This window comes from Vombatus ursinus, unplaced genomic scaffold (genome assembly GCF_900497805.2).
Source record: "Vombatus ursinus unplaced genomic scaffold, bare-nosed wombat genome assembly UNPS02014791.1, whole genome shotgun sequence".
Classification (NCBI taxonomy): Eukaryota; Metazoa; Chordata; class Mammalia; order Diprotodontia; family Vombatidae; genus Vombatus; species Vombatus ursinus.
Genome location: NW_020954569.1, coordinates 45,552,260 through 45,565,580, shown reverse-complemented (window position 1 = coordinate 45,565,580; position 13,321 = coordinate 45,552,260). Strand labels below are relative to the sequence as shown.

Below are 13,321 nucleotides of genomic sequence, written 5' to 3'. Positions count from 1 at the left end.
GGGCTAGAATCCAGGCTCTCCTGACAAATCTTAGGCAAGTGAAAAGTAATGCATGCATATGACACTTTATGACTTTAAACAAACATATATTTTGGGGCAGAGAACTTTTATGTAAATAGCCAGATGATTAGAAAACTGAATGGGAACTTTGTGCTACATATATATGGAGTACTAGTTTCAATTTTTTGAAACATCTATCTCTTAAAAAACATCATGAAAGAGTAGTAAATCCATATTATTTATTAATTTCTTGGGAAAAGTGAAACTTTTTATCTTTTAAGTATCTGAATGATACTCTTTTTATAACAGGTCAAGCAAAGTAAAATAGCCAGTAAAATTTATTTTAAAATGCACACACACATTCAGCTTTAATACAACTAAAATATAATCCAAATGGGGAAAAAAGCTATTTGATCCCAAAGTGTCAATATGGAATGATTTCATATACATATCTGGAATTTATGTAAGGTGAAGATTTAAATCCTAAAATAAAAATAATTTTAAAAGCCCTGATTATAATTGAAGTTCTGACATAATTTAACCTACAGAAATGCTACTTATCCCTGCTAGAGTTTCACAGTATCTGGCCTATTTGATGTTAATATCTGTTAAGTCACTGGCACAGGGTGCTATTTCAGCAGTTGGTATTCCATAGCCAAAATCTGTCATGCACCACCAAGTGTGACAAGAGAAACACCAAAAAGCTTTGGGATTGAAACTTATGTTTAAATTTTTATGGAAAATAAAGTTGTAAGTGCTTAGCAGTGACTGATAGCTGGTATAAATATTGGCAGCCTCTTTTCCAAAGACAAATAAGTAAATCAAGAGATCTATGAGAAACATTCAAATATTTTGGCAATGCAGAAGATGTAAATGTCCATGAAAATCCATGAGATGCTTCCAAAAATACTCAGTTACTTGACAATCCAAACTTTACTCTTTGCTTAGAGAAGAAAAATAAAAACTCAACAAACATAGCCAATGGCTGTCCCAAGAGTGGCCTCTTCTAGAGTTATTTCAATGATTAATCTCTGTGGGGTTTTCTTTTGGGTTTTTCTTCATAAGATTCTCCATACTCGTTAACTCTGCTCTTATCCACAGGATAAAGCCTGAAATAAGACAGTTTTAACAGAATTATTCTTTTCCATATGGCATTTTAAGTTATAAGTATTATCATCATGGCGGGGGAGGGAAGAGAAGAACAGCAGGTTAGACTTGATTCATTTCCCAGTTATCTTACAGTACAAACTAAACAGTGTGAACACATTAAAAATGTGAAATTTCAGAGACTTGGCGCCAATGAATCCAGGAGTCTGAAGCGATAATAGAGTTCTTTTCATTTAAGTCTACTTTTTTAAACAATCAAAGTTTAAATTTGTTGCTCTTCTACAAAAAAAAAATACAAACAAAAAAAAACCACTCTGAAAGATATAACTATTCAAAGGAAGGAAAGGAGTGAAGAAAGGAAAAGAAAGAAAGAAGGTGGAATGAGTCCACCTCGGTCAGGAGAGAAGAAACTTGCATTCACTTTTCAGCAGTTGGGAAAAAACCCAAAATTCCATAACCTTTATTTATGGAGACTTATCAGTTATTAGAAATTAACAACATAAACTGATGAGGTCTCTGTTTCAGAATGCAAAAAAAAGATTCAAATGTGACAGTCAGTAAGAGAATCAAACTAAAGATTATGCCCTTTTTTTGTCTCCCATTAATACAGCAGAGCAGAGAAAGCTCAGTATCCTAACAGAACCTCTCTCCTCAAACCTTCTATATCCCCTCCGGTCACCCCCCTTCCCCCCGGCCATCCTTAACTCCTACTTTATTTAGAGACTATTCTCTAGGAGCTCCCCTCTTCTCTTCATCTCAAAACTCTTAGACATAATCCCCTCCCCCATTTCTCCTTTAATCCAATGTCTAAGGAAGAGGTGATGTTTCTCCTTGCTAAGTTCAACTCCTTTATAAAATATCTTTGGATCCCCATCTCTGTCTTTTCCTGAAGATTGCTCCCATAATCATTTTCCGCCCTTGTCTCCCATCTTCAATCTCTCCTTTCCTGTTGCCTACCAGTATGTCCTAGTCTCTCCTAATTGTTAAAAACCTTCACTAGACCCTACCCATTCCCTGTTCCCTATCAAATTACTGCCCTTTCTCTTTCCTCCTTTTCTTATTCAAACTCCCAGAAAAGCTGTCTACATTTGTTGCCTTCACTTCAAGTTCTCTCACTCTCTTCTCAACCTTTTGCTCTCTTCCTAGAAAGACACTCACTCTCCTCTGGATTTTGGAATGGCTCTCTTATCTATAGGAACCTTCTTGAGCTCCTTTTAAAAGATTTTATCATTCCTATCACCCCCCGCCAAGGTCCTGTCCTGAACCCACTTCTCTCTCCGCACTCTTACACTTACATGATGACCTCATCAACTGCCTTCCATAGGTTCAAGGTTCATTTCTATGTATATGATTCTGAGACCTACATATCTACTCTTTGTTCCCTCTTGAATTCCAAGTGAAGGTCTCCAACTGCTTAGTGGACATATGAGATTCTATGGTTCTTCTTTCTGACCCCCAGGCCTCCATCGCCTTCTCTCCTCATCTCTGCCTCTCAGAATCCTTAGCTCAAGAATCATCTTTGCCAAGAAGTCTTTTCTGATCCCTCCAGTGCACTACTGCCCCACCCTAAATTACCTTGTATTTTTTATGGAAATGTTTATATGTGTACATTTTCTCTCCTGAAAGAATGTAAGCTCCTTGAGAGCAGAGACTTTTATTTTTGTTCTGTATTCTCAGTGACACACAATAGCACACAACAAGTGCTCAATAAGTGCTTGCTAACTGATTATAGTCTTTGGAATATAGTCTGCAGCTAGCTGGGAAAGATTCTCTTAGATTGGGCCATTGAAATTATGCTGAAGGAGGCAAGGAGTAGCTGGTCTGAGCCTTTCCTTGTAGAACATATGAACACTATCTCACTTGTAGTATATCAGAGTGCTTTGATTTTTATAATCACTACTATTATTTAGACAGAAAACCCTAGAATGAAAGGCAGTCATGCTATAAAAATGTGTCATTTTTATTACCACGGCTTCATTTAAGAATATCCAACTACTTTTTCTCTAATTCTGTGCTACTGAAACAATCTTTTAATCTGTGGTTTGGTCTCTAGTGTCCTGTTCAATGACAAGTAGTAGTTATCCTGGTAACTCCCATTAAAAGTTGATAATTTGGGATTCTAATAGTTCTTTTTTTTTTTATTAAGCTTGCTTAGTATATAGATGGTTTCCTTAGAGTGAAACATCCTCAAGTGAACTAATAACATCAAATTTCTAAACTTGTAAAACTGAAGACCAGCACCTGGGCATGTGGTACCTTTCACAAAGGTACAAAAATTTCATAAGTCCTAACATGCAGAGTCTATACCACAATTTTAATGGAAATATTCTACTAAACAAATAAAATATAGGAAGAAGTAACATTTCTAAATTTGGCATAATTATTTTGAGTCAAATTGCTAGTGACTTAGCAAATAAACTAATGAAACTACATTGGGACTAGTGCTTGCAAATGCTCATTTTTCAAGTGAACAATGAGTGCACTTATGCCCAAAGTCCCATATACAAACATACAACAGTACATTAAAAGCAAAGGATGGGAACACAAAACTAAATGTGAAAAAACTCACCATCTTTGGTAAAGGTAAACAAGAAATACCACATCATCCCTAAAACATGCCAGCCTATGTGATGTTGGCATAGTGATGATAAAAGCAAAGATATCATCAATGAATGTATTAAAAGCCTGCAAAAGTAGAAGGACATACAGGTTAATAAATACTGGATATCATATTTGTTTCTGTAACCTGAGTGAAATGGACTGAGTAATAATTAAGGTGAATATTCAGTGAGCAGAAACAGAAATAAATATATAACATAGCAGAAAATGAGCACTGACAACTATATCTTTTACCCTTTAACACTTCCTTGTACATTTTTGTTATTCGTCTAGTATATAATATTCTCACTTGTTTTGAGTAAAAATTATTTCATCATACCATAAACCTAACTGAATGCAAGAATACAAAAATCCTCTTGTCACTGACTAAAAGTTAAATAAAAAATAAAAATGTGCTCTACAGTCTAAAATATTAGTAAGGTGTAGCTCAAGTTGTATCCAACTAAATTCTAAGATACCTTTATCTTTAGCCTATCAGCAGCAATTTCCTAGTTAATTTTAGTTCTCATACTAAACAAAAAGACTAAACCTAATAAGACAGATGTTCCCCTAAGTCTGTTAGATTACATCCCAAAATGACCAACTAGCAAATGGATATGATATGCTCTTGTTTTCTATAACCAATCCTTCTTAACCCAAGAGAAGATTGGAGCAATTTGATCACTCAGCAGCTTGCAGGGGGTGTTCAAAAGGTAGTTTAATGAAAACAATAGGTCACAGGTGATCATTTGTAAGGTTTTCACCAGAGACATCAAAAAAGTTGTAATCTATTTAATAAGCTCACAGAAAAAGTCTTTGGGCTGGTACTGAAAAACACATCTGGAAATCCAAAAGCAACAGGTTACTAAGTTGACTCATTGTTCTTCTCAGACAATTTACTTTATGTTATATATTATAATATACAATGTAATATATAAAATATGAAATATATAATAAATATAATATGTAATTCAACTTTATGTTGACAAGTTACTGTCAAAATACAGAAAAAACTTCCCCACTTCAATGAAATAAGTTAACCTATTATCAGGATACACTGCAGAGTTCTTTCACTATCTTTTCTAAAAAAAGAAGAAATCACTCTCTAGGACACAAGGAACTACTGTGCTCACCACTGAACAGAACGAATGGAAACAGATCTAGGTAATACTGTGAATTCCTGTAAAAGCAGGTCATTATAGACTTTGAAGAACCCAAAGAATGATGCTATGGTACAGTCAAATAAACCACCATTTTCCTCCATAACAAAAAACTTAAAGTACTTCTTGTTCTAAAACTGTTCAGAGATGTACTTTAAATAATAACTCAAAGTCTTACTATATTCTTTCCTTCATGGGATGTCCCATGACTAATCATGGTAATCAACTTTCAGAATTATGCTTGACATTTAGAAATTTAAACTGTCTAGGTATATGACTTGATTATTTGGATTTCTGATTTGTGTGTTTTAAAGGAAAAAAAAAGATTTCAAAAGTACTTTCCTAAAAGAGATTGGGCATGTATTTAAAATTCAGAAGAATTTTTAAGATAGTAAAATTATATAATTATTTTCTGTTTGAAAGCTTTTCATGTATATTTGGTATCATGTGGTTATAAATCAAGGTTATGCTCTACAACTACTATAATTGGAGGATGATTTTTAAGTTATTGTAGAGAATTTCTTTAAAAAATAACAATTGTCTTAAAAAATTTACAACCACAGGACAAACTGGCTACATAAATTTGAAATTATATATCCAAATGATCCACTAGCCTTAGAGCAACCTTGAGAATTACATCTTTCAGTTATATTTAATCTTGCTTAACACCAAAAGATAGTGACAGCTGATACACTAGCATGTAGTCTTTTCGAGATAAAGAGCTTTCCCCTTTGACCCAGCAACAGCATTTCTAGGGCTGTATCCCAAGGACATGATACAAATGGGACCCCCACATGTACAAAAATATTTACAGCAGCTCTTTTTGTGGAAGCCACAAATTGGAAATTGATGGGATGCTCATCAATCGGGGAATGGCTGAACAAGTTGTGGTATATGCATGTAATGGAATACGATTGTGCTATAAGAAATGATGAGCAGGAGGACTTCAGAAACACCTGGAAAGACTTGAATGGACTAATGCTGAGCGAAGTAAGCAGAACCAGGAGAACATTGTACACAGTTAACAGTCACGCTGTGCGATAACTAACTTTGATAGACTTAGCTCTTCTCAGCAATGCAAGGATCTAAGACATCTCCAAAAGTCTCATGATGGAAAATGCTATCCACATCCAGAGAAATAACTATGAAGTCTGAATGCAGATGGAAGCATACTATTTGCTCTTTTTTTTCCCTTCTGTTTTGTTTTGTTTCTTCTTTCTTGTGGTTCCTCCTATTGGTTCTAATTCTTCTTTACAACATGACTAATGTGAAAATATGTTTAATAGGAATGTATATGTAAAGCTTATATCACATTGCACGCCATCTTGGGGAGGGAGGAGAGAAGGGAGGGGGAGAAATTTAAAACTCAAAAATTTATGGAAGTGATTGTTGAAAACTAAAAATAAATTAATTAATTAAAAAAAGAAAGAAACAGCTTTCACTCTCTCTTTCCATTCTTTGCAAATGTGGGTGACTGTGTATGGAGCTCTGCCATAAACTCTATTATGTTTTGATGAGCTGTTTGCTTTTTTTTTTTTTAAATAAATATTCTTTATTACAAGGCTCTCTAAGGAGGGGAAAGGAGAGGGATACGTTTGGAAATGAAGGGGATGTAAAAACAAATGCTATTAATACTTAAAAAAAAGAAATAACACCTTTACTTACTTTGTATGTAAATGCCTTCCAAGGTAAATGTGCAACAGATTTCATCTAGAATAAAAGGCCACAAAAATATTATGGATCAGCATACAGAGAAAAGAGAGTTACAAAATGGGGGGAAAAAAACAAAAAATATAAAACAACCTGGAGACTACCTGAATAGAAACATGCTGGTATCTTACCTTATAATTCACGAACAGCTGGGGCAACATAAAGAGAAATCCAAAGGCATATACTCCTAAAGGAGAAAATACAGACATTTGATGAAGTCTGTAAAGTAGTCAACACTCCATGAGGTGCACAGTGGCACAGGGCACAGAAAACTGAGCTTGGCGTCAGTCGGACGTGGATTTCACTCCTGCCTATGAGCCCTTCCTATGCGACAGGGAAAAACCCTTAGACTTTTAGTGTTCTGGTCAACTTTCTAATGCTGAGCTGCAAAGTAGTTTCTGATTTTAACTGGGAAGAGAAAGTTTCTTAGACCAATGAAATCAAAGGTCCCATGAAAACAAATTACACAAAATAGTTATTTCGTTAAATAAAAGGTAATTGCTGTTGTTGTGTTTGTCCTTCGTTCTTAAAGAGGACCATGACATCAGGCAGATGATGACAAGACTTGCAATTGACTTTGATTTGAGTGAGGGAGGGCTGTGCAAGGTCATCAGTCTCACTTTCTCCTCTGGAGACATCTGGGTCCAGTGGTCAGATATTCATCAGGACATCATACATCCCTCACTTGAATACAATTCCCTTGCATGTCACGGCATCACCTTCCTGATGTCATGGTCCCCTTCAAGAACGAAGGACAAACAGCAACGTAATTCCCTAATGGACTTAAAGATTTATTGCATCTCATCAAGTGTCTTATTTATGCAGGAAGTAATTTGATATAATGAAACCAGCTCCAGCAAAAGGAATCAGATGATAAAGAGCTGTTATTCTACTTCCATTTTAGAGAGTGCACTAGCATCAAAACTTTCTATAACTTCCTGCAACTTTAGTTATTAGGAATATATCTTAGAGCAGACAGTTGTAGATAAATATAAAGAAATAACATCCTGAAAATCCTTCCTTTTGAAAGCTCAGAAAGGAGAGTCTAAATATAAAAGGCTTTTTGGCTAAGAAGAAAGGTTCTTAGAGATATTTTAATGAGTTAAGGATAAAATCCTGGGAGGACCTTACAACACAAAGTCAGATAGGTGTGTTGGTCTATTTGAAATTAATACCTCAGATGAAAATGAGGGAAAGGACTAGGAATAAATATTAAATGACAATGAAGAAAGATACTTAATCTGAAGATTAAGTATCTTCAGAGATTTGTCTTCAACATTTTCTTTAAAAAAGATCTTCAAAGCTTTTATATGTTATATATACTTTTGATATATATAGAGGAAATAGAAATTATGTTACAAATGTGTGGGACTTTTAACTATGGTCCATTATGTCAGTTACAAGAAAAGCCATGCCCTTGGAATTGGACTGCCTATTCCTGAAACACTGTCCCCTGGGACTGCACATCCACATTTGGCTGTATACTAATCTAGTGGCTGAAGGGGCAGTTCTGACAGTTGGGCCCTTTTGAGAACTGAATTTACAAAATTAAAATCAAGAGGTGACATATTTTATACACTTGATCACCAAAAATCTAGCCAAATAAGATCACTCAATAAAGAATATACAATAAGAACGTTTAAAGACTCACCATTGACAAAGCTGTTGATTAACCAAGAATACCAGCTTAAAAAAATAAACAGAAAAATTAGTTTATTATCAACATTATTTCATTTTGTACTTATCATCATATAACATTCTTTTTATATTCAGAGAAAATGACCATAAGTAATGCAGGAGAAGTATCCTTGTTGGTAGAGGCTGTGGGGTATAGAGATGGTTGCTGGGATATATTCAATATGAAATAAAAACTCTAGGAAGTATGACAGATACTGGATAACACAATAAATTTAAGGGGAAAAAAATCTATTCTGTAAAAACTTCAAGCAACAAGGGCTAATCTGGCTTTTCTTTTCAATGTTTATTCAAACTTCTGATTTCACTGAACTCATCTTTCCCCACTGATCACCCTTTCACACTAGTAAGGCTGTTAAGGTGGCACAGTAGAAAGTGTTGGACATGGAGTCAGGAAGACTTGAGTTCAAATCCAGCTTTAAACACTTATTAGATATGACCTAGGACAAATCACTTAATTTCTATGTGCCTCAGTTTCCTACTCTGTAAAACAAGAGACAAATGATTTATTTTTTTGAGACAAATGACTGCACCTACTTCCCGGCACCTAGTTTCCCTTGTTGTAAATAAGATATCTGTAAAGTTCTTTGCAAACCTCAGAGTGCTATATAAATGCTAGCTGTTATTACTTAGGTCTACCTACACTACATATGAGAGGATAGGAACCTGAAACTGGACTGAAAATGTTTCCTTTCTAGGTAATCTTGTCTAAATTCCAATGTCTTTTTTTTTTTTGTCACTGAACAACTCTTTATCAATTCTTGGAACTGGTTTGAATCTTAAGAGTGTTCTCCATCATGAAAGAAGGCATAATGATGCTTTGTTTACTTGAGCATAACTTCACTGTCCTCCAAACTAATTAACTCTCTTAAAGACTAGATAGGTCTTGCCAACCTTGGCTTAGGCATATTATAATTGTAGGTCCAGGCTCTTTAGAACACAAACCCTAGAGCTTACTATTAGTTTTCGGGATTACTTAATAAATCCTTCTCAAGACAACTCTCTATTGGGCTGATTGTCCAGATTGTTCACATGGAATTAACTATCCTGGCTCCTTCTGTTCTTGCTCTTGTCACAAGCATCCCAATCAGAAAATGTGTTAACTGCTTAATAAAACCAGTATGTCTAAGATCAGGCAATTTTACTACCTATTAAGTAGCACTGGTAAAAAGTTTGAAGGAAGAAAGATGTTAAATTGGTCAAAATGAAATGTTTGAATTAGCTGTAGTTCTGTCAATTCTGTACTTCATGCTTGCTTGTGCCTCATTAATTTCACATATTTGATTTTATTTACACAGTAATACCACAACATATGTGAGAATATGATTTTAACATAGTCACACTTTATCCCTAATCATTCATAATAGCTATCTACAGTCTAGACTTGTAACTTCTGGACTCTAGAGGTTAAAGGACTATACTTCAATATATTTTGAAACTCTAAATTAACCTATCTACAAATCATAAGGCAATTCTTTTGTGTTACATATGTAGCATTCTTCACTTGAGTTCTTTAGAAATAGGGACAGATAAGATGACCTTTTAAAACTCCTTTCTTATTATGAAGAAAAACTAGTTTTGTTAAGATTAAAGATTTTCCTCACCTTAAATCCTCAACTTCATCATAAAATGAAGGGGCAAAACCAGATTGGAGCAGCTAAGTGATTCAGTGGATTGTGGGCTGGGCCTGGAGTTAGGAAGAGCTGAGTTCAAATTTGGCCCCAGACACTTACTAGCTATGTGACTGTAGTCACTTAATCCTCTTTGCCTTAATCCACGGGAGAAGGAAATGGTAATACAGTATCTTTGCCAAGAAAACCTCATAGACAGTATGGTCCATGGGGTCACAAAGAGTCAGATGTGACTGAACAACTGAACAATAAAAATGACCAGATCACCCCTCAGAGCTCCTCCAGCTCTAAAATTCTGATTCTGTCTAACAGTTTAGAGTCCAGTGGTGGGGAACCTGTGGTCTCAAGGCCACATGTGGCCCTCCAGGTCTTCAAGTGCAGCCCTTTAACTGAATCCAAACTTCACAGAACAAATCCCCTTAACAAAAGGATTTATTCTGTAAAACTTGGACTCAGTCAAAAGGCCATACCCAAAGACCTAGTCGCAGGTTCCTCACCCCTGGTTTAGACAAAATAACCTAAATTTAATTATATGCATCACTGGCTTATTTGTAGAAGGAGTAGTTAATACCAAGAGCTCAATGGAGTATTCATCACCATGACCTACAGAGGGTGAAACCATTTGAAAACAGGTATAAAGAACATTTCCTAGTTAACTATGTCCATTTAATCTTTGGATATCTCTAGGTCAACTAGTAAGGAAAAATACTATTACTGATGAATTGCACAGTGGTGTTTTAAATTCACAACTACCTCTATATGCCAATTTACTGTTCCTCTTGCTAAAAAAAACAAAGTTAATAGTCATCATACTTAGTCATTAGTTCAAAATTAATTTTCTACTGAATTATTACCAGTATTAAATATGGTACTTTAAGGAATCTTACCTTTTATATTTGACATTTAGGAGTGAATAAGCTGCACCTCCAATACATAGAGGGTACAGTAAATAAGACAAATACTTCATAGCCTGGCAAGGAATGAAAAACACTGGATTGTCAGTGAAGAGTTCAAAATGTGAAACTATTTGAAACACATTTCATATAACTAGCAGAAAATGTGGTTAAGGAGGAAAGAACCCAATCTATGGCAAAACAGTAAAAAAATAAAAAGAATGAACAGACATGTGGAATTACATTCTCCCAAAGAAAAAAGGATATGTAATTTAGTTTAATCACAAGCTATATTTATGTTCCAGATTGAATTGTTTGTTATGGTTCACTAAACACAAAGAAAAAAACAAAAAAATTTCTATTTGGCCAAAAAAAAAAAGTGCCATTTATTATTCAAAATGCAAAACCACTGCTACCCAAACAACAGCTACCAAAAGATGTAATAGTTCCACAAACACTGGGACCATTTTTGTACGAATTACTTTGCCAATACGTTATAGTAATTATTTTTCCATTTCAGCATTGGATTAGAAAATATATAAACCTACATAACCTAAACTATGACTGACTTGTGCTAATATAATTTCAACGAAAAAAGACTGGAATATGTAAGAGATTATGGAATCTCCCTCAGAGATTTTTAAAATAAGAGAACCTCTCATCTGTCAAGGATAACATACAGGTAGATGGCCTTGCCTTTAAAGCACTGGGAAAGTCCAGACGACCTGCCAATGTTCCACTCAACCCTAAAACTCAAGTAAACTGCTATAAAAACAACAGCATGGTGTTACTTTTTTTAGGTTCCTTGTCTGTGATAATATGTATAGCCATTTAAGCAGAAAAATTTTCCAAAGTGTATTTATTAGTCAGCATTTTTGATGGGTATTAAAATTGTTTTTAAATTGTTACCATTATTTACTAAATTATTCCTCTCCTTAACCCTCCCCTAAAAAAGCCTTTCAAATCATTTCATATTGCTGATACGACGCCTTGATTGAATGTGCACTAATAGAGTCTCATTATAAGACATTATCTTACCTGAGTATCATATTCCTCAGTTTTCCTTTCGGATTCATTGTAAGCTCCAAACTGTTTTAAATTTTAAAAAATTTATAATTAGTTCATTTATGGAATGATTATGAAGTCTATTTAGTTACATATCTTAAAACCCAGTGATGTTTAATGGTAGAGAAAACCCCACAATTTTCACAAAACTGTTACATATTAAATTTCGTACTGTATATATTCAGATAACTTGCTGCAAGATTATCAAAAGACAACTAGAGAATAATTGTGAATATCATCTCTTCACAGTTTATAGAATATTATACTCTATTCACCGTTCTAAAATTCAAGCACAATCTATTAGAACATATTCATGTATATCTTAAACCAGATGTGGCTTTTCTAAGTTGAAAGTTAAAAGATAACATATGAATTACATTTTATCATGTGTTAGACAATCCTTAGATTTAAGTTTCTTTTAATTCTAATAACTATTTTTGTTTATTATACGTACATCAGCCAATGAAAATAGCAAAATGTATGGTGAATTATTACAAAATGAAAAAGTAACATTATTATATTCTAGTTTTAAATGAAACCAGTATTATAAAATTAATGCTGAAATATATTCTCAAAGTTCCAAATTCTGTTGTCCAAAAGTTGTCCAAATCCTAGACAACTCAGTGTCAATTTAGGATAAAGCTAATATTCCATTTCCTAGAAAATCCCCCATTACCTTAGAGCTGATCCTTTTTTGGAAGCCAAAGATGGAACTATCAAGCTAGATTTATCATTTTCCATTTTTCTATAATCCTCCCAAGAGCAAGTAAGAATTGTGTGGAGAAACGTTTGTCTCTCTTCCTTCCTGTTTTCTGCTTTCCTTCTGGCATGTGGCTGGCCTTCTAATGTGCAGGCTCTCCAAGCAACACACACATGCTAAGTAAAGTTAAAATCTGCAGGTATGAGGTATGGCATTAAAATAGGAACCCATTACAACTTGTGTTTACTTGGTTCCTTCGTTTTTAATGTTAGTATTCAAATCATGTTAATGTGGTCGGCAAAAAGCCAGTTTGCTCTTATCACTTTCTTGCTAAAAAAAAAAATCTTCAATAGATTCCTACTGCCTATACATAGATGAAATTCAAATTCTTTCACCTGGTTTTTGCCTAATCTGGCCTCAATCTAACTTTCCAGTTTTATTCCTCACTAGTCCCTATGTAAATCCTCCATAATGAACAAGATAGTCTTTAATTGCTGCTTGCATTTTCATTTCTATGTCTCTGTGAACACATACTCTCTTCTTTATCTAGAATTTAGTAACACATGGAATGAACACTGAATGAGTACTGTCCTAGGTGGTGAGAGAGGTACAAAGATAAATGTGACATGGCCCTGGCCCTTAGGGAGCTTATAGTCTAACCAAAAAAAGATATACACAATATAATTTAAAGTAGACTAATATGCACAAATCATAGTATAAACTGCTATGAGGTTGGGGGTGGGCCATCACCTTCTCTTACCA

General features: G+C 34.5%; 1 protein-coding gene across 1 annotated transcript in view; it reads right to left on the bottom strand.

Moving 5' to 3' along the window:
- Positions 1 to 225: 225 nt before the first annotated feature.
- Positions 226 to 13,321, bottom strand: part of CLPTM1L (CLPTM1 like) — a 33,927-nt gene continuing 20,831 nt past the window's right edge. Inside the window, exons 11-17 of the mRNA XM_027869096.1 lie at positions 11,833 to 11,883; positions 10,789 to 10,871; positions 8,227 to 8,261; positions 6,707 to 6,762; positions 6,531 to 6,575; positions 3,677 to 3,792; positions 226 to 1,109 (exon numbers count right to left, since the gene is read on the bottom strand). Coding sequence (XP_027724897.1) covers positions 1,025 to 1,109; positions 3,677 to 3,792; positions 6,531 to 6,575; positions 6,707 to 6,762; positions 8,227 to 8,261; positions 10,789 to 10,871; positions 11,833 to 11,883 — 471 coding nt within the window. The 3' untranslated portion in view covers positions 226 to 1,024. The remainder of the gene's footprint in view (positions 1,110 to 3,676; positions 3,793 to 6,530; positions 6,576 to 6,706; positions 6,763 to 8,226; positions 8,262 to 10,788; positions 10,872 to 11,832; positions 11,884 to 13,321) is intronic.